Genomic DNA, 19,023 nt, shown 5'->3' on the forward strand with positions numbered 1-19,023 from the left:
TTTAAAAGTTTAATTTGATTTTATTATATCATTTATTAGAAAGTATGATCTTCTTTAGATTTACTCTCTTTATCTGAGCTAGAAAGAATTACAATTTCTTGCAGCTTCCGTAATACTTTCTTGAAACCAGTGTTGATGTGTCTTTCTGTTAAAAACAGAGTAACTAAATCCAGTTTCTCTTAAAGGCCCTGGGGGTTTCCAGCCAAAATGACCGATCTACAATAAAAAAGAAAATTAAGGATATTAAAAAAACACAAGAAAAACTGGAAAAACAGAAAGAAAAAGTTCAAAAGAAGGAGAGAGAAGTTCGCAAGAGTGGCAAAGTGGTAGCCACTGTAGAATCAAGCTGCTAAAATGGCTGAATTTTATTTTAGCACAGACTTACTTCAACTTAAAGAAGTGCAACAAAATTGTATATTATTGTACAATTGGGGAGGGAAAATGCAACAGTTTAACATGGTAGGTTATCTACTTTAATTTCTGTAGTCCCTCCCCATTACATGTTCCATTAAAATGAAATAATGGTTTCAGTATTTTTATATCTAGTTGACTCTGCCTGTACTAATAGATAATAATTTAACTTTCTGCCTTAAGTACTGTGTGCGCTTCTATGACTGATATGTAAAAACACCATACTCCCTAAAATATCCATTGAAACTTCTGTGTTTGTGGAAAGTGGGATGTGACATTAGAGGTGGGAGGGGAAGTATTCATTCAAATATTAGTCAACTCTTGCAGTTGACTTAAACTATAAATATTGGGTTGAATATGGTATAGGGACAATAGAAAATCCTGCCATTAAATTCAATGTGACACTGTTTATCTGTTGCCACTAATATTGTATAGTGAAAAAATTAAGTTTAAGAAAACAGTAATGTCAAATTTATTTAAAAAAAAACAAAGCATGTATTTCAAATTTAATTGTTTTCTTCAAACTCTTGTTTTCCCAGTGGTCCATTTTTTTAATTTTACTGTAGTAATATGCTGATTTTGAATTTCATATGTTGCAACTTTCTGAGAATAGTAAGTAGTTTCCACAAACTACTTATGCTAAGCATAACACTAAATTCTCTCTGTAAGATACACTATGGGGTGCTGGAATAGGGTGTAAACATAAAATCATTTTTATACATATTTTTCCTAAATAATATAGTTTTATAGTTTTATGCTATGAATAAGATCCATTTGCAATGAATATTTCTCTTTTCTACTCACTACAAGATTTTTTGGGACCAAATTTATATATTTGCTAATTTTAAATATTACTGTTTTTCCATACTCAAAATACCAAGATGAAAATTGTAGGAAAAATGTATCAATAAAGCACTGGGTTTCTGCATTGTATTTAATTGTTGAATTGTAGACTGTAGACTTTCTTTTTAAAGGAGGATTTGATTCCTGGAATAGTTTAGAACATGATGTGATATGTGTTCTTGTGTGATTGCCTAATAGCTTGTAAAAATAGTACAAAAGCACTTCCTTAATTAGATTTTGTTTCAGAAAAATAATGGAATAAAAATGTTAATTCCATCGTGGAGTGGAATAGAAAATGACAAGATCTTGGAATTCTGATTCTGAATTTAAGTATTTCAATTATGTGGACCAAGTTCTCCTTTAAAAATATGAATTAATGTTTTTCATTTTTAATTAAATGATTTCACGTCTGACACTTCTCAAGTGTTTGAAATATGGAAAATTACCTCTTCTGAATTCCAGAGAAAGTACTGTGTGGAAATGCACATGCATACTAATTTCCAAATAAATTTTTAAAAAGGCCATATTTCTATTAAATGTCTTCTCTATTTTCAATTCTAAGTTTTAATGAAGAAAAGAAGCTTTTTGGTTTGCTTACTTTTAAACTCACTAATTTTCTTAGAATTAAAATTAATGATTCCTGGCATCTAGTCGATTAATTGACCAGAGGAGTTTGTTATTGGCAAAAAAGGAGAATTTTTGGCTGCTGGGACAGGAGGAGGCTTGGTCAGAATTCTAGGGTGGTGCAAAACCTGCAATACCAGGTACTGTTTCCCTCTCACCCCCTGGCCTCCTCCCCCTTCCGTAGGGGTGGAATGAGTGATGGGGCTGATTGATGGAATGGAGTTTGTTGATGTAGTGTGCTAGAGTTTTTCCTTCTGTCAGCTTCATGGTATCTGAAAGTTGGGGCCATTGAGCTGAGCGCTGTATCTGTGAGGATACCTGAATAGTAGTTTCAAAAGCCTGTCTCTGAAGTGCTCTGGCAGTTGAACAGGGGCAGATAGGTACAGCTAAGGTGACTGGTTGTGCTGCATGAATGACTCTGAAAAAGTACCTCTCACCTGGGCAGAAAAGGATCAACTACCACAGCCCATGGCACCTGAGGGTTATATGGCTCCTTATAACTTTCTCAGTCCCAACCACCCACGGAATAAGTCAACTGAATGCTTGTTTTTGTTTTTTTTATAAATTGCATTAATGGACACATTTATTGCTTCAATATGAAAAAAAATCACATTGCAGCTTCATTTTATCACACATAAGCCCAAAATTCTAAATACAAATTTAGGGTTGAATCCCAGCATTTCAAAAGAGTATAACTTGAGTATAACATTTCACTATCACATCTGCAACCAATTCATTTTCTTTTCATACTTAACAGCCAACTAGCAGTAAGAGATTTTTTCAGTACAGTAATGAATATTTTATATGTATCTCAATCTTTTGAACCAGCTACTGTAGTGAAGTAACTCAAACATCACAGCAAGTCAACCCTCATGACTAGGATTAAATACTGCACACACTGAAATTTACTAAACAGTTAATTTCCATCACAGAAATATCTAAATTGGAAGCTGTCTTGTTCTGATTATCAAAATTTATGCTAATCCATAGATAGCAAAGATACAAACCAAGGTTTCTACTTCCGGAACTCTACAAGAATTTTCATGTGTTCTTTGGACGGATTTTCATTACAGGCAGACTATCCGTTAGAAAGATTTGCTATATTTGTTCTTACACATTACTAAAATCAGTTAAATTGAATTCTTAAGTGGAAGTATGATTAAATATTTCAAAATTGTATACGATTTGTTCTGAAAAGTTCTAACACGTTAAACATAAGCTTTGGAACATATATTTCATTTTAAAAACACATGCTGTTTTAGCATTAGGTTGTCAAGAGTGACAGATGCAAACATTTAGTAAACACTCCTCATTTGTATAAATTTTGACCCCATTCTGCAAGCCCTTTCCTGTGTGGATCCAGTTTCAGGAATGGGGCATTAATTTGATCAGGAAATAGTCGTACAGTGTATTCTTTTGTGTACTTGTACACAATGGTGATGTGGCACACAAACAGAACTTGCCTTCACAATACCCGTGATGTAGGGAAGCATTATCCTTAATCTACAGCTGAGGAATTCACCTGAAGTCATCCCTCACAAAATAGGACTACAGCATAGTTACTGTTCCAGCTTCTTCCCTTAGCTATTCAATAACAAGAAATCCAAGGTTGTGATCAGGCAGACCTGTGTAGGTATTACCATCTTCTGCTTTATTTTGACCTGGTAGACTGCTAAAAGAGAGTTCATGCTTTCTGAGAGGGCTCATGCACTACTACTAAAAGTCTGTACAGATTCACTGATCTCAGTCAAAGTAAAACAATACATGGATTTTCTATTGGAGCGTCTATGTTTAAATTCAAACATTTCTAATTTTGCTCAACTTATTCAGATTTGTAAAGCGCTTTTGAGCTCCTTAGCTAAAAGCTGGTTGAGAAGTGTGAAAGGGTTACATAATGGATTTTATAAATCTATTAATGTGTTGAATAACAAATGTTTCATTCATCAACGTTTAGATCATTTGAGAATTTCATCTAATGCTCAATGAAGTGGTGTCGCTGGCTAGCTATTTCAATAATGCTTCCATTAGGAGAGTTTTGAAGTTGTGTGAGCTGTGCTATTCAAACCAGCTGTGAAATAAATTGTACAGGATAAAATCTGAAATTACTGCTCCCTAGATCTACCTGTAGAAATACATAGCCACAGGAAATAAAAAGTGGAACAAATTAAGGGTGTATTTCTTAACTGAATTAAAACAAAGTATGCACAGTTTAATTCCCCAAGGTAGTATTGGAAAACTGTTATAGACTTCAACTTCCTATTATTCCTCACTAAACACATATCCAAAAAGTATTTAACCATGGTTGGTGTAACCCAGCAAATCAGTCCTTTTGCAAACAGACAATAAAAGTACATTTACTTTTTTCTGAACTGTTAGGCAACTATATACTGCGGAATGTGGTCATGTCTTTTGGTTCGCTGCTCGGCACACACCAGTCGTCTGCTTCATGGTTTTCCTTATAATGTTTCCAAGCTGATTTGTTATACACAGGGAGCCTTTCAATTGATTCAGTTGATAAAGCCTGTAAAGAGAGCAGAAGCTATAGCAGAGTATATTTTGCTGAAGCAAATGTTAAACATTTTTATTAAAATTAAGGTGGTAAACTATACCTTTATGTAGATAACTGCATCTGTACCATAACCTTCTAAGGAATACAGTTTCAGATCTCCTTGGAAGTACTGTGCGTACAGACGTGATATAGGCAAACCATAACCAAACCCAGCCTGATGGAGGGAGGGAGGATGTGAGGGGGGAAGAGAAAAGCACATGAGTTAACTGCATAATCTGCAAAAGATAGATTTGTCAACATACCAGACCAATATCTGCACTTAGATTTAGAGGAAATCCAGCTAGGGTTAGTGTAGTGCTGGATACATGTTAGCAGTTGAGAAAAGTAATCATCATATTACATCAGAGAGATGGTGAGAAGTCCAAATCTTAAGTATTACTCTCCTCCTCCATACCTCAAATTTCCTTCCTTTCCTACCCATTTACCCAAAAACTTTCCTCGTTCTTTGTTGAGGGGGAGAGGAGTGCAGAGCCTGGAAACCACAAGGAGCAAACCCTCCCTCTGAGAGCTGCTATACAATGCGCTATTACTTGCAGCTATCCTAAGGCAAGAGCACTAGAGCAAGTATTCTGTCTTGTTACAGAACATTGGATGACTCTCTCTATTTCCATGGAGCCACTTGTCTGGCTGTTGCTGATCTTGAGAAGGCAGATACTTAAGTCAGAGAGAGATGTTATACAATTGCCAATAAGAGGGCAAGTAGTCCAAGAGACAATCTCCTTAAATTTGCTTGTGGTCTAAATTATGTCCTAAATCATTAACAATTAAACCCTGGGCAAAAGTTAAAAATATAATAATGCCTTTAACTTACTCACTAGTTAATTTGTGCAATATCTCTGGAACCAAATAATTTGAATTAGAAGTACTTTCACTCTCTATTTTGATGGTTTTAAATTGGATATAGAAAGTTATTAATAAAATAGGCCAATATTTTGAATGACATAGGGGAAAAAGGACTTCTAGGCAGAGTAATGTGATGGTAACATCTAGCAGTAGTTATTGACCATTATATATTTTAAACATCTATTGAAGCCAGTAGGACTTTGCAAGGACCATAGGAGTAAACTCTTTATCAGTACTACCACGTGCTATGTACTTTGTCGGGATAATACGACTGAGCTGTTATTTCACTCAAAATGACAAGCATGGACTTGATCCAAAAGAAGAGGCAGTTTTAAAAGCAGAAGTTCCAATTCCTAAATTAATTTCCTTTTTTGCTCAGCTTCAATGACCAGAGTTCAGAGTCCTATACTCCTCCAGAAACATATAGCGGTAACTCCTACAACAGTTCAAGAAATGTCATTCCTTGTTCTTTCCTCCTTCAACGCTTGAAGGAAAAGTAGAATTATTTTTTCAGAAAAGCATTTTAATTAACCTTTAACACCAGACCTGTTAAACTATATTTACTTATCTGCAAAGCAAGTAGTAGTGCAAAGATACAGTTAACTGCTGCCTTCCCAATTACCAAACATATACAGAGGATAAAGTAGAAAAGGCTTAGAGACCAGGGGTGTTGCTCGTGATGTCTCAACACGGGGACGTGGTGCAGTTGAATACATATAGTTGAACAGTCCATCAATTTTCCTCATAGGAACGCCACCACCACGATCACTTATCTACAACATGAATGAACACACTGTTAACTTTAGGTTCCTGTATATAAAAGAGAACAGAAACACAAAGCTGATTTTCATAAAGAATAAAGTCCAAAGGAAGTCTGAAGACTATATAGTCTCCAGTTGTCATTAAATCTTGGGATCAGACTTTATAAAGAAAACCATCAGCTAGTCTGGTAAATCACAACAAATCACACACACACCCCTGCTGAGGTTAATTACATGTCCCAAACTGCTGTCACAAAAAGCATTATCCACTTTTACACATAGTTCCTTAGGCCGTGTCTACACGCTGGCAGCAGTGGGCCTCCCAAGGTTGGCAGACTCAGGCTCACACCACTGCACTAAAAATAGCTGTGTAGATGGCAATTTGAAGTTACAGATTAGGCTGGAGCTCAGGCTCTGAAGCCCACCTCTTTCCCTATGCTTCAGGGCCTGAGCCATCTACACAGATAATTTTAGCATAGTGGTACAAGCCCAACTCTGTCCCCATGGGTTGGGAGGCTCACTGCTGTGAATATATACCCTTAGAAGCCCTACAACCCATTTACATGTTTTGCACTGCTTTTTCTTACCCAACCCTCATTCATTTTCCATTTCTAATCTTCATTTGGAGGAAGTTAGGTTCAGTAAAAGTCAGCAATGGCCATATCAATTGAATCCTATGGATGCAAAGTTCTCAGTGCTTTAGCTGGCATTTTAGGAACAAAGATGCTACAGAACAGCGCAATGATTAGAACTTAGGTACTACTAGTGCAAATTTGAATATTTGTTTCTATTAATGTGAAGATAAATTCTAAGGAAAACCTATATACTGCAACCAACCTTGGAAGTCCAACACTAACCACATAAGAAATGCTACCCTGAAAAGAAATATTTTTGCAAGGCCTACTTTAGGCATGCTTAACCTGAACTGGACTTATAATGCTCACAATACTTATTTTATTCCACGCTTCTCCTGCACCTCACTCAAATAGTTATTTCCACCTATAAGTCACCTGCACTAGACAAACTGTACAAAGCTGGCTATCTTTCATTCGTAAAATGGCAGTTTACCCTTCAACAGAAGCATAGTTCATTTACATTATAGCCATGTAACAGAATAAATATGTTGAAAGGGTAAGGTGATGCCACAATCTCCCATTCACATGAGAGCTGAGACATCTTTATGATGTTCCCATTCATCATTGACCCAAGGCCTGAAATCCCACAGTGGTCTTATTCCTTACACAATACATTATCAGCATTGGTACAAACTACCAGTATCAGATCACCCATTAGTAATAAAATATTCCCTCCCAGGTTCTGAATTCACTATTTCCCATCTAAGTAATTAAGTATCTAACAAAGCAGTTACCTTCACAGTTAAATCCTCATTGCCCAATGTGACATGTACTTGAACTGGAGGGTAAACACATCGATCAGTATAGTGTTCCATGGTGGCTCTCATTGCGTTCTGAGAAATATTTCAAATTGAAGTACAATAAGTTGTTTTAATCAAATCATAGACTTTATTGTAACTTTAACTTGTGCAGTTAACATGTCAACTTAGGAAAACAGTTATGTGCGCCCAGTTGTAGATTTATTTCCATTTTTGCTTCTTCATACTGTATAAAGATATAATAAAAATATTTCTTCAAAAAACATTTTCTGCTTGCTTTTTACCACAGAAATACCAAGAACAGGAAGTCTGGTTTTCCCTGGCTTTGCTAGATATTTACTGAGGGACATTTAGAGATGTATATCATGAGCTCACCTTATTTTAAGGGGAGAGGAGCTGAATTCTTACAGAAACATCCTCTCTCCAAGGATTAATTAAGCCAGTGGAGTTAAATACCAGCAACTGTTAATGAAAAACAAAGTTTTACACAGTCTGACTACCTCTCAGTTATTCACCTACCAGTCTTGTGTAATGTCATAATTTCACTGTTTCTCCAGTCTGAGTCAATTAGAAAAAAAATTAGTAGTCTACAGGCATATGACAAAATGTAGCTTTAGTGCTGAACTGCTCCAATACTTTGACTAAATTACAGCATGCATGGATTCTCTGTGCATTAGAAAAGATTCTGAAGAGATGTGGCCTAAGTCCCAGTATTGCTGTATGAATGGTTAAGATAAAGGACACATTTTCAAAGCCTCTGATTTTACACACAGTCATTTATGTGTACAAATGATAAGATTTAGACATCTACCTACCTGACTGGGTGCAGTCAGGAACTTAGATGTCTGCATGTTGCAATTGCAGGTACAAATTTGCAAGTTATTTAAAAACTGGTTCAATATGTCAACTTACCACATTTCAGTACACAAATATGTCATGAAGACTGTAATACTACTGCACAAACCTTGAAAAGTTCAAAAACCATATGGTAGAGATGGGATGGTACATACACTACTTGCATGGGTTGTCCTGATGATTTTGCTGGAAAAGAAAGAAACCCAATCAATTGGACAACATATTGGAAGCCCACTATTAGTTTTGGCAATATCCAAGTAGCACAAATAACAAATAGTCTGGTTTTGTTTTGGTTGTTTTCACTGATGAAACACAATTCAGGGAAATGAAAAGAGACTTTGAATAGAAATAATGAAAACAGTTGTTACTATCATGTTTGTCAAAACTCATTCAAAATCTATATTCTTTCAGAAATGTGAAAAGTTTGTTTTAATTTATTTGTAGAAATTAATTTTTCTGCTAAAAAACCTATTTCTGTTAATATTATTGCATTTTATTATATAACACATCTGAACAATAACTGCAATACAATGTGTTCTTGGATGAATTAATCTCTTTAAAGATCTGCTGATGTAGCCAGAAACCTTTGACAAATGTTCTTTTGCTAGATAATTCTGCTTTTTTTAAATTTCCAAATCTCTCCCTTTGTTTTCACTTTTTAAAATAAATAAACAAAAATTACTAGGGATATTTTCCTGTACTGATTTTTCCTCTTTTTGATTACCAATCCAAGATCAGTGCTTGGAAAAGTTTACTGGCCCTAAAACATTTCCATCAGTTCACCAACCTATTTAACTTTGCAATAATCTTTCCCATGCAGTTTTAGCAGCCAGTACTTCATGAGCTACTACAGTCAGAAATTAGTGCTGTTTACCCTAGCAGGTCAAAAACAGTGGATCTTAAAATATGCCAGGCCTGTACTGGTCCCTCACTCAGGCTAGTAGTTATTTTACCTTGGATTCAAATGGGGCTTCAGTTTAACCCATGCAAGTGGTGGGTGAAGAATGCACAGCTGGCCCAGGATCAGGGACGTGCAAAGGTGGCTTTGAACTACCTTTGTGCTTCAATCATTGGACACCGAGTCAGGCCCTCAGTTTAAGCAGCATTAGCTGCTATGGCCCCATAGTGCTTTTATAGTATCTAAGCATTCCTGAGGTGCAGAGAATCCCTGGCCACAACTTTACACCAGCCATAGGGTGAAGTCTAGAAGCTCTTCTTCATAAGGCTCCCCCTACCCTGAGGTGATCATCCTGTGGCTGGCTATGTCAGCTCTAGGTCCAGGCTGCATTTCCAGAATGACAAAGAGCAGCCTTAACACACGGGAGAAATCTGAGCTAGCAAGTGTTGGACATAGAACATCAAACCTGTTCTTGAGGCTTATTCATCATCTAAAGTCCTAATCCTATGTTTGTGATATCATGATTAGTTGTTGTAGAGATTGGATTGTCAAAAACAAGACTGTGGGACACTGAATGAGTGCAGAGCTCTACAACTACAGGGAATATGAAGAAGTTGAGATGTTATTTGAAAATATTTGTAGTAATAAAATATGAAAGGGGAATAAAGGAGAAAAGGTAATAAATTAATTGTTTTTAAAAAGATGGTCTTAAAAAAATTGTTACACTTTGCAGTGTCAATTATTATTGTAGTTACATTGCAATTACAGTGTAATTAAACTATGGTCATGCTTTATGAATTTAATGCCTGTAATTAACACTAATTCATAAAACCAGCTGACTCCATTAAAGCATAATTACAAGGTAGTAGGAACTAGCATAATTAATGTACCTAAAATGTAAAAATATATGTTCTAAGTATGAAACTAAGGTAGTAACAATAAATAATTCAATCACATAATAAACTAACAATTCCAGTTATATCAGTCAGTGATAATGAGTTATCAAAAAACATGAAGGCGTGAGAGCAGCAGAATAAAGATAATGAACTTCAAAAAAGCAGATTTTTAACAAACTCGGAGAACTGGTAGGTAAGGTCCCATAAGAAGAAAATTTGAGGGAAAAAGGAGTTCAGGAGAGCTGGCAGTTTCTCAAGATGACGACATTAAAGGCACAATTGCAAACTATCCCGATACGAAGAAAAGATAGGAAGAATAGTAAGACACTGCTCCATCAGGAGCTTTTAAGTCACCTGAAAATCAAAAAAAGAATCCTATAAAAAGTGGAAATATGGACAAATTGCTAAGGAAGAGTACAAAAAAATAGCATAAGCATGTAGGAACAAAATCAGAAAGGCTAAGGCACAAAATGCATTACACCTAGCAAGGGACATGAAAGACAATAAGAGGAGGTTCTTTAAATAACTTAAAAGCGAGAGAAAGATGAAAGAAAGTGTAGGTCCTCCGCTTAGCAGGGAAGGAGAGCTAAAAACTGACGACATCAAGAAGGCTGTGGTGTTTAATGCCTAGTTTGCTTCAGTCTTTGGAAAAAAGGTTAATGGCAATCAGATACTCAACACAATTAATATTAACAAGGGGGAAAGAGTGCAAGCCAAAATAGGGAAAGAACTTGTATAAATATTAATTAAGTTGACTGGGCCTGATGAAATTCACTGGAGGTACTTAAACTAATTGAAGTAATCTTGGAACCATTAGCAATTATCTTTGAGAACTCCTGCAGGACCATTGAGGTCCCAGAAGACCAGAAAAGGGCAAACATGGCCGCTATCTTTAAAAAGAGGACCCAGGGAATTACTGCTCTATCAGCTTAACTTCAATACCTGAAAGATACTGGAGCAAATTATTAAACAATCTATTTGTAAACATCTGGAGAATAACAGTGTTATAAGGAATAGCTAGCACAGCTTTGTCAAATCATGCCAAACAAACCTAATTTCCTTCTTTGACAGGGTTACTGGCCTAGCAGTAGAAGTAGTATATCTGGATTTTGATTTTAGTAAGGCTTTTGACACAGCCCTACATGACATTCTCATAAGCAAACTAGGGAAATGTGGTCTAGATGAAATTAGCATAAAGTGGATGCATACTGGCTGAAACACTATACTCTAAGAGTAGTTTTCAATGGTTTGCTGTCAAAACTAGGAGGGTGTATCTAGTGGGGTCCCACAGAGGTCAGTCCTGGGTCCGGTACTAATCAGTATTTTCATTAATGACTTAGACAAAGGAGTGGAGAATATATTTATAAAATCTAAAGATGACACCAAGCTGGGAGAGATTGCAGGCACTTTGAAGGCCAGGATTAGAATTCAAAACAATCTTGACAAATTGGAGAATTGGTCTGAATTTACCAAAGTGAAATTCAATAAAGACAAGTGCAAAATACTTGAGAGGGAGAAATCAAATGTTCAGCTACAAAATGAGGAATAATTAGCCAGGTGGTACTATTGCTGAAAAGAATCCAAGGGTATAATAGATCAAAACTTGAATATGAGTCAACAATGTGATGCAGTTCAGCTGTGAAACAGGCTAATATTCTGGAGTGTATTAACAGGTGTTGTATGTAAGAAATGGGAGGTAATTGTCGCACTCTATTCAGCACTGGTGATGCCGCAGCTAAAGTATGGTATCCAGTTCTGGGTGCCACCCATTAAGAAAGATGTGGACAAATTGGAGAGAGGCCAGAGGAGAGCAACAAAAATGATAAAAGGTTTAGAAAACCTCTAAGGAAAGGTTAAAAAAACTGGGCATGTTTAGTCTTCAGAAGAGAAGACTGAAGGGGCACCTGATAATAGTGTTCAAATATGTTAAGGGCTGTTAAAAAGAGGACAGTGATCAACTGTTCTCTATATCCACTGAAGGTAGGACAAGAATGGGCTTAATCTGCCGTAAGGGGGATTTAGGTTAGATATTAGGAAAATCTTTTCTAACTATAAGAGTACTTAAGCTCTGGAAAAGGCCTCCAAGGAAAGTTGTGGAATCCCCATCACTGGGAATTTTTATGACTAGGTTAGACAAACACCTTTCAGGGATGGTCTAGGTTTACTTGGTCCTGTCACAGCACAGGGGACTGGATTTGATTACTTTTCCAGGTCCCCTCTATCCCTACATTTCTATGATTCTATAATCAAACTGTAACTACACTATAAACTACAGTGTGATTCATCATACTTTACAATATAATCAAAATTTCTAAGAGGCTTCTGCAGCAATTAACATGCTTTTTTTCTACAAGTATTTCCAACACTCAGGCTCAGAGTACGGAGGAGAACGTGTTTTACCTTGACACGGAATGATAAGCTTACCAAAGTCAGAACAAAACTGGTAAGTACAAATAATATATAATTAAGGTCTAACTTTTAGCCCAACCTTAATCAGGCTTTCCTTTGTGTGCCCTCAATTTTGCAAGCATAAATAATTAGGGGTGCATTTTTGCTCATGCAATTATTTGTAGATGGAATTTAGATCACTCTAAATTCTTGTTAGCAGATCTGCCTGAATTTATTTTTAATAACTTCAAAAACATTGTTGTTTGGATCAATACGTCTTGGATGAGCTGGCGTAACTGTAATATACGCATACACATGCATGTATATATACACAGTAGAACCTCAATTTTACAAACACCAATCTTACAGATGACCAGTTATATGAACCATTTTTCCCAATGGGGGAAAAAAAATCATGTCACGATGTTGATAAAGAACAACTCAACATTCCTACGCATTCCAATGCAGTCACTGCATTTGAAATTGCTTTGCAAGTGTTTGAAGGACAAAAAAAATGTGATCCAGTATACCACATTGCAATTTATCCTCTGGACCCACTGTAATTTTGACATGAATTTCATGAATTTTCTGATTTTATGAACATCTCAATCCCCAATTAGTTTTTAAAATAAGAATTATGCTGCATGTGTGTATGCATGCTTGTTGTCAAATTTTCAAAAGCTGTTTTGTCACAATTGGTGGTGCAAATACTTGTTTACATGGCCTAAATTGCTTACGTGGCCACATCTAAGTTATCAAGTGGTTGATAGCTAAATGAAAGACAGAAATTGGAATACAGCTTTAATCCTGGTTGAATCTATGAGTTGTACAGATAATAAAAGGAGATAGGAGGGAAAAATAAGAAAGAGCCATAGAGCGGATGGGTGTGTGAGAAAGCTATAAACTTACTGTAAAGACTGAAATGTGGGGAGAGATACAAAAGATCTTGGGGCGGAGGGCAAGACTGGACTGCTAAAGCTGTTAGAATAGTGGTTTTCAACATTGTTCATTTGCAGACCCCTCAAATTTAAAATGGAAGTGTGGACCCCTTTGGAAATCTTAGGCATAGTCCACGGACCTCCAGAGGTCCACAGACTGCAGGTTGAAAGCCACTGTTCTGTGGTAATGACAACCTTTTCGCAAACTCCTTAGACGTAGTCTGCGGACCCCCATGGGTCCACAGACCACAGGCTGAAAATTACTGTGACCAACAGTTCTAAAACTAACAGAATACCTTCTGCTCAGACTGATCCTCCTCATTTAAAAGAGGATCTCCAGTTCCCACACACACTTACCATTCAACTCTTCAAGCACAAGTTCTGGAGAGCTCATGTAATACAAATCACAAAGTCTCCTAGCATTTTCATAGCCATCTGCAGGAAATCAAAGCAGAAAAATATAAATACAAAAAATACATTTCCCTCCTTTTTTTCAGATGTTTGCTGAAAAGAACATCAACTAAAAACCAAAAACATTCTGCACTCTTATTGTGGATATTTCACATTTTCTCACAAAAGCTGAAATATTGGTAGAACTGTAACCATATTAAATTTGAACTGGAGCTTTCTGCTCCACATAAGGATGAATTTAGTACAATATAAGAACCTGATTTATATTAGTTCTGGCTATAGATGTTAATGTACCTTTTCAAAATTCTTGTTCAGTTGAATTTACCTTTAATAACTTCAACAACATTGCAGCTAGGATCAATGCTTCCAATGTGTTTTGGATGAGCTGGATTAACCTTAATTTTCCCACCAAATAGCAAAGCTGTCAACAAAGAAAATAACATTTAATAGGCAATGTGATTTCACAATTTTTACGGTTTTCATGTCTTCAGTGTTACAGAATGGAATAGTATAAACATAGTTTATAATTTTTGGCTGTGGCATTCTTAAAGAAAAATGGTTCATCTGCTTTTCTGATAACCAAAAATGATTTATAGGTATACACCGGTGTTTCCAAATGGTTTAAAAAAGATGCTATAAGTAGCACATTTAAGTAAATAACCAACACTTAAGAATAAATGTAAGATATACCAACACATTCCATTCATGATTTTCCTCACTTTAACAGTAGTACTTACAGTGCTGATTAAGGAGCATTCTGATTGAAATGCGACTCATGTAGAAACGGTCTAAAAAATACTGCACATTCTGACAGGTCACTGGATCAACACCAAAGCTTTCCTTGTACTCAATCACACCCTGAGCCATAGTAGGAATTACATCATTGTGTCGATTCCGGATTGTTATCACAGTATCTGTAAATCTAACATTAATGCATTGTCAATTTTTCACTTTCAAGTGAATTAAACACTCATTCAATTCCTGTCAGCAAAGGAAAGTGAAGCCCACTATTTACTGATACAGCACAAAACCACCTTAGCAGAAAAAGGTAAGTCATGCTTGATCCTCATTTTAACTGAAATTACCATTAAGGGTGCCATTTGTTACAGGGGTTTTTGTAGGTAGATATTTTTCAGTAAGAACTGGAGATCAACAATGCTTGCAGAGATCACCACGTGGCTGTCAGATGGCAACTACCTTCATACGCTGGAGACACAAACTGAACTAAAAGTAAAATTTACGTTGCATGTGCCATTACCTAAACCATACCATTCTACTCGCTCTCAATTTCTACAGTTTCACAGAGTTTCTGGGACCAGAATTCTACGTTTGGCAAATCAAATAAACAAAAGGAAACATTCATTTTTCTTGATTTAGTGAAAAATGGTGAGTCATTTAGCCATTACTAAAAGGTCAGTGCCCTTAGGGTATGTCTACACAGCAACGAGACATCCATGCATCTCAGGCTCATTGGGCTCAGGCTGCAGAGCAGTTTCACTGCTATGCAGACTTCAGGGCTTGGGCTGGAGCCCAGGATCTAGGACCCTGCGAGGTGGGAGGGCTTCGGAGCCCGAGCCTGGAAGTATTCACAGCAGAGAAACAGCCCCACAGCCCGAGCCCTACCAGCCCAAGCAGCTGGCACAGGCCAGATGCAGCTGTCTAGTTGCTGTGTAGACATAACCTTAGAGTGCTTTCTTAATGTGAACCTTCATATTGCCAGTGTTTATAAAAATACATATTTAAAAGTATATTAAAATATACCTACCTATGAATAACTTCTGAATCTTCTGCACTTTTGTCCTTAAAATCAAGGATTTCCTGAAGACTCTGGACATACCTAAAACATAAATCCTGTATGCTAGTTTTTTGTCATGATATTTCATACAGATCTTCTATTTTGTGAAGACATTAACTATTTTCTTTTAACATTTCTTAACTTGTAATCAGGAACAATAGCATAGACCCACAACAGTCATGTTATAGCTATGGTTTAAAAGGCATTTTCCTTACCAGCCCCTATTTTCAGGCGCTTTCAAAATAATATCTTTAATGCTGAAAATGCCTTGGCTTGTTCTCCTGCCAAAAGCTTTTTGTAAAGTTTGTTAAAATTTTTAATAATTCAAATGGATAAACTAAATATTAAAACTCAGTAAAATAATTTTAAAATGTTTTTTCACACTTGAAAAAGTTAGTCATATTTTTCTTGAGCTTACCAGGTGATTGATAGGTTTTGAGGCTAGGGATCAGGTGATAATCAAGACGTCACTTGACCCTCAGATCAGCAATGGAACTTTCCATAAGAGGGAGTGTGCTCAGCTACAGAAGGAGAGACTTCCAGAGAACAGGAAGGCTAGTGTCAGAGAGCTAAGATTACAGCATGCATGGGAAAGGACTTTTTGTAACAGCCAGAAAGAAAGATTTGGCTGGAGCTATTTGCCATGAGGGGATGGGGCTTAATGGAAAGAGTCTTTAGGAAACACTAGGCTGCAAGACCTAGATTTGGGAAGGACCCACCTATTACACCTAGCCAAGGGCTGAAAGAACTATGAGTTGAGGAAAGACTGGTTTTGATTTAAGTTGACATTGAACTGTGATGTTGTTTTAATAAACCAGAAACTACAAAGGGATTTGCTACATGAGAGCTTATGGGGGGGGGGGAGGGGGGGGGGGGAGGAGGAAGAGGGGGAATCCTAACCAGGGAAACAGAGCAGTGGGTGAGCCCAAGCCAAACCAAGTAAGTCCCTGCCACACTTACATATTTTTTTTAAAGTATGGTTAATGCTGTGATTTATTTTAAGTAATGTATAGGAGAAAATGAGCTAATCCTTTAAAGTTCTTAATCAGTACTTAATGTGACAGTAAAACTGCCTAAATAGTTATATATTAAATCCAAAAAACAAGGTGCAAATAACAACCCTGAAAATGGAAAGATTTTCAGTACTGGCCCATGTATTTAATTTCACTGCTAGTGCATGATTGTTCAGTATAGTAATGGTAACTATCTATAAAATGTCTTGCAATACCACTACTAATAAGGACATCAATGTCAGATTGGGCCAACATTTATATTTGTTAATATCAGATTTTACAAAACATAAATCCAACATTTCCATGACTTATCCAATATAAATAGATACATTTTGCAGATCATTGAAGGCTCCAAAATCTTAGAAGGGAGTGGAAGGCGTAGAAAGTACAGGTGATTTTTAGATCCTTTCTGTCCCATGGGTGAGAGAGGAGAGCCAACAGAAGATATTGCAGGTAAGTGTGGTAAAAAAGAGTGGTGTAAAACAGAGGTTTTGTGGAATATTGGATCCCCTTCTGTGGAGAAAGGAAGATGTAAGGCTTGGACTGCCTGCATCTCAGAAGAAAGGGAACCAATCTTCGGGGTGGAACAGACTAGCTCGAGTAGTTGGGAGGATGCATTGGGTAAACACACTGCAGATAAATGAGACTGAAGATCTCACTCGTAAAGAATCAAGGGACATAAGACAAACAAATTTACTCTCCCATATACCAGTGCTACACGGCTCGGAATCAAGAAGAACTAGAAATGCTCATTTACTATCAGAAATCTGACATTGGTGTTACTGAAACCTGATAGGGTGAGTCACATAACTGGAATGTTAAAATCACCAGATACACTGTTTAGGAAAAAAAGTAGGCAGAAGGGGAGGCAGGTAGGACTCCAAATCAATATTGACAATTCATAAGAACAGGATCTGGAATAATTATGAATTAATATTCTAACTGATAAATTAGAAGATGGAGTTACTAGGCGGGAATCCATTATAGATCCCCAAATCAACTGAGGGAATAGAACCATCTACCTATAATGTAAAGAAAAATTGTATTATGATGGGGAATTTCAATATTGGGGACATCAATCAGAGGTCTCATGTTGCCACTAGTATAAAATCCTTGGATGATCATTTTAATTATAATTAAATTATAATTGACAACTTTCTAACAAGTATTGCAAACAATTTGGGGTAATTCTATATTGGACCTCATTCTGATGGATACAGATAAATTGACAGCTGCCTTGATTCAAATGATCATGACCAAATTCCATTTATGTGCAAACAGAATAGTCCCAACCAATAGTACATATGCTTGATGCTTTAAAAGGGCCAATCTCCCAAAGTTACACAATTGCAAGCAAAATGAGTGAGAGGAAAACTTAAACCTAAAAATATGAATGTTAATTGTGAGTTGTTTAAGAATGCTTCTAGATGCCCCAAAAATACAATTCCACAATCAAAGGCATTTTAGGTTTAAACCATCCTGGTTAAGAGAAGAAATGAAAGCGGCAATTAAAAATAATGTAACAAATAGGATGGTGATAGCCATCAATATAAATTGGCAGTTAGGAAACTGAATCCCTTATAAAAAAAATTAAAGGACTGTGGCATAATCAATGCCACTCAGCATTGTTTTATGGAAAACAGGTCTTTTCAAACTTTAGCTTACAAAGTTATAATCTCATCCAAAAATGATAAAGGTAACTGACATACTATACTGGGGTGGCCAACCCACGGCTCAGGAGCCGCATGCAGCTCTTTGCTTATACAAATGCGGCTCGCGAGCCGCAAGCTGCTCTTTGCATGCGGCTCTTTGGTCTTTGTGGCTCTTTAAGACTGTCAGTTAAATTGACCAGCTGCTGCCGAAACTGAGGAATGAGCTTGAGGCAGAGGGTAAGAGAAGTGAAATTGACCAGAGACCTGTGGCTCTTTGGATATCTACATCTATATTTTGACTCTTCGTCTCTGACTGGTTGGCCACCCCTGTACTATATACTTATACTTCTATAAGACATTTGTTTAAATCCTATATGACATTCTTATGAAATAACTGTACTATATAAAATCAATGTAGTCCATATTAAATGGATTATAAACTGGTTAACAAACCACAAAATAACAAAGGGTATGTCTTAATTGCCGCTCGATGCAGTGGCATTGATTGAGCGGGTCTGTGTAGACCCATTCAGTCGATCGGCGAGCACTCTCCGGTCGACTCCATTAATCCACCTCCCCGAAAGGAGTAAGGCAGCGTTGACGAGAGGGTATCTCCTGTTGACGCAGCGCCATGAAGACACCACGCTACGTGAACATAAGTATGTTGACAGGAGATACGCAAGCTATGTTATGTAGCTTGCGTATCTCCCATCAACCGCCACTGCCAGTGTAG

General features: G+C 36.7%; 2 protein-coding genes across 4 annotated transcripts in view; one reads left to right on the plus strand and one right to left on the minus strand.

Moving 5' to 3' along the window:
- Positions 1–1,776, plus strand: part of LOC137153644 (neurabin-2-like) — a 66,570-nt gene extending 64,794 nt beyond the window's left edge. For all 3 annotated transcript variants that reach the window (XM_067549232.1, XM_067549234.1, XM_067549233.1), the window contains one exon: positions 186–1,776. In XM_067549232.1, the coding sequence (XP_067405333.1) occupies positions 186–353 (168 nt within the window). In that variant the 3' untranslated portion in view covers positions 354–1,776. The remainder of the gene's footprint in view (positions 1–185) is intronic.
- The window catches only part of PDK1 (pyruvate dehydrogenase kinase 1), a 26,621-nt gene continuing 7,598 nt past the window's right edge, over positions 1–19,023 (minus strand). Inside the window, exons 3-12 of the mRNA XM_067549239.1 lie at positions 15,596–15,667; positions 14,568–14,752; positions 14,156–14,251; positions 13,777–13,854; positions 8,409–8,485; positions 7,421–7,519; positions 5,953–6,063; positions 4,488–4,601; positions 4,237–4,399; positions 1–216 (exon numbers count right to left, since the gene is read on the minus strand). Of these exons, the coding sequence (XP_067405340.1) occupies positions 4,259–4,399; positions 4,488–4,601; positions 5,953–6,063; positions 7,421–7,519; positions 8,409–8,485; positions 13,777–13,854; positions 14,156–14,251; positions 14,568–14,752; positions 15,596–15,667 (973 nt within the window). The 3' untranslated portion in view covers positions 1–216; positions 4,237–4,258. The remainder of the gene's footprint in view (positions 217–4,236; positions 4,400–4,487; positions 4,602–5,952; positions 6,064–7,420; positions 7,520–8,408; positions 8,486–13,776; positions 13,855–14,155; positions 14,252–14,567; positions 14,753–15,595; positions 15,668–19,023) is intronic.

Source organism: Emydura macquarii, unplaced genomic scaffold (genome assembly GCF_026122565.2).
Source record: "Emydura macquarii macquarii isolate MOO-44397 ecotype Brisbane River unplaced genomic scaffold, CSIRO-AGI_Emac_v2 contig_1253, whole genome shotgun sequence".
In the NCBI taxonomy this organism is placed as follows: domain Eukaryota; kingdom Metazoa; phylum Chordata; order Testudines; family Chelidae; genus Emydura; species Emydura macquarii.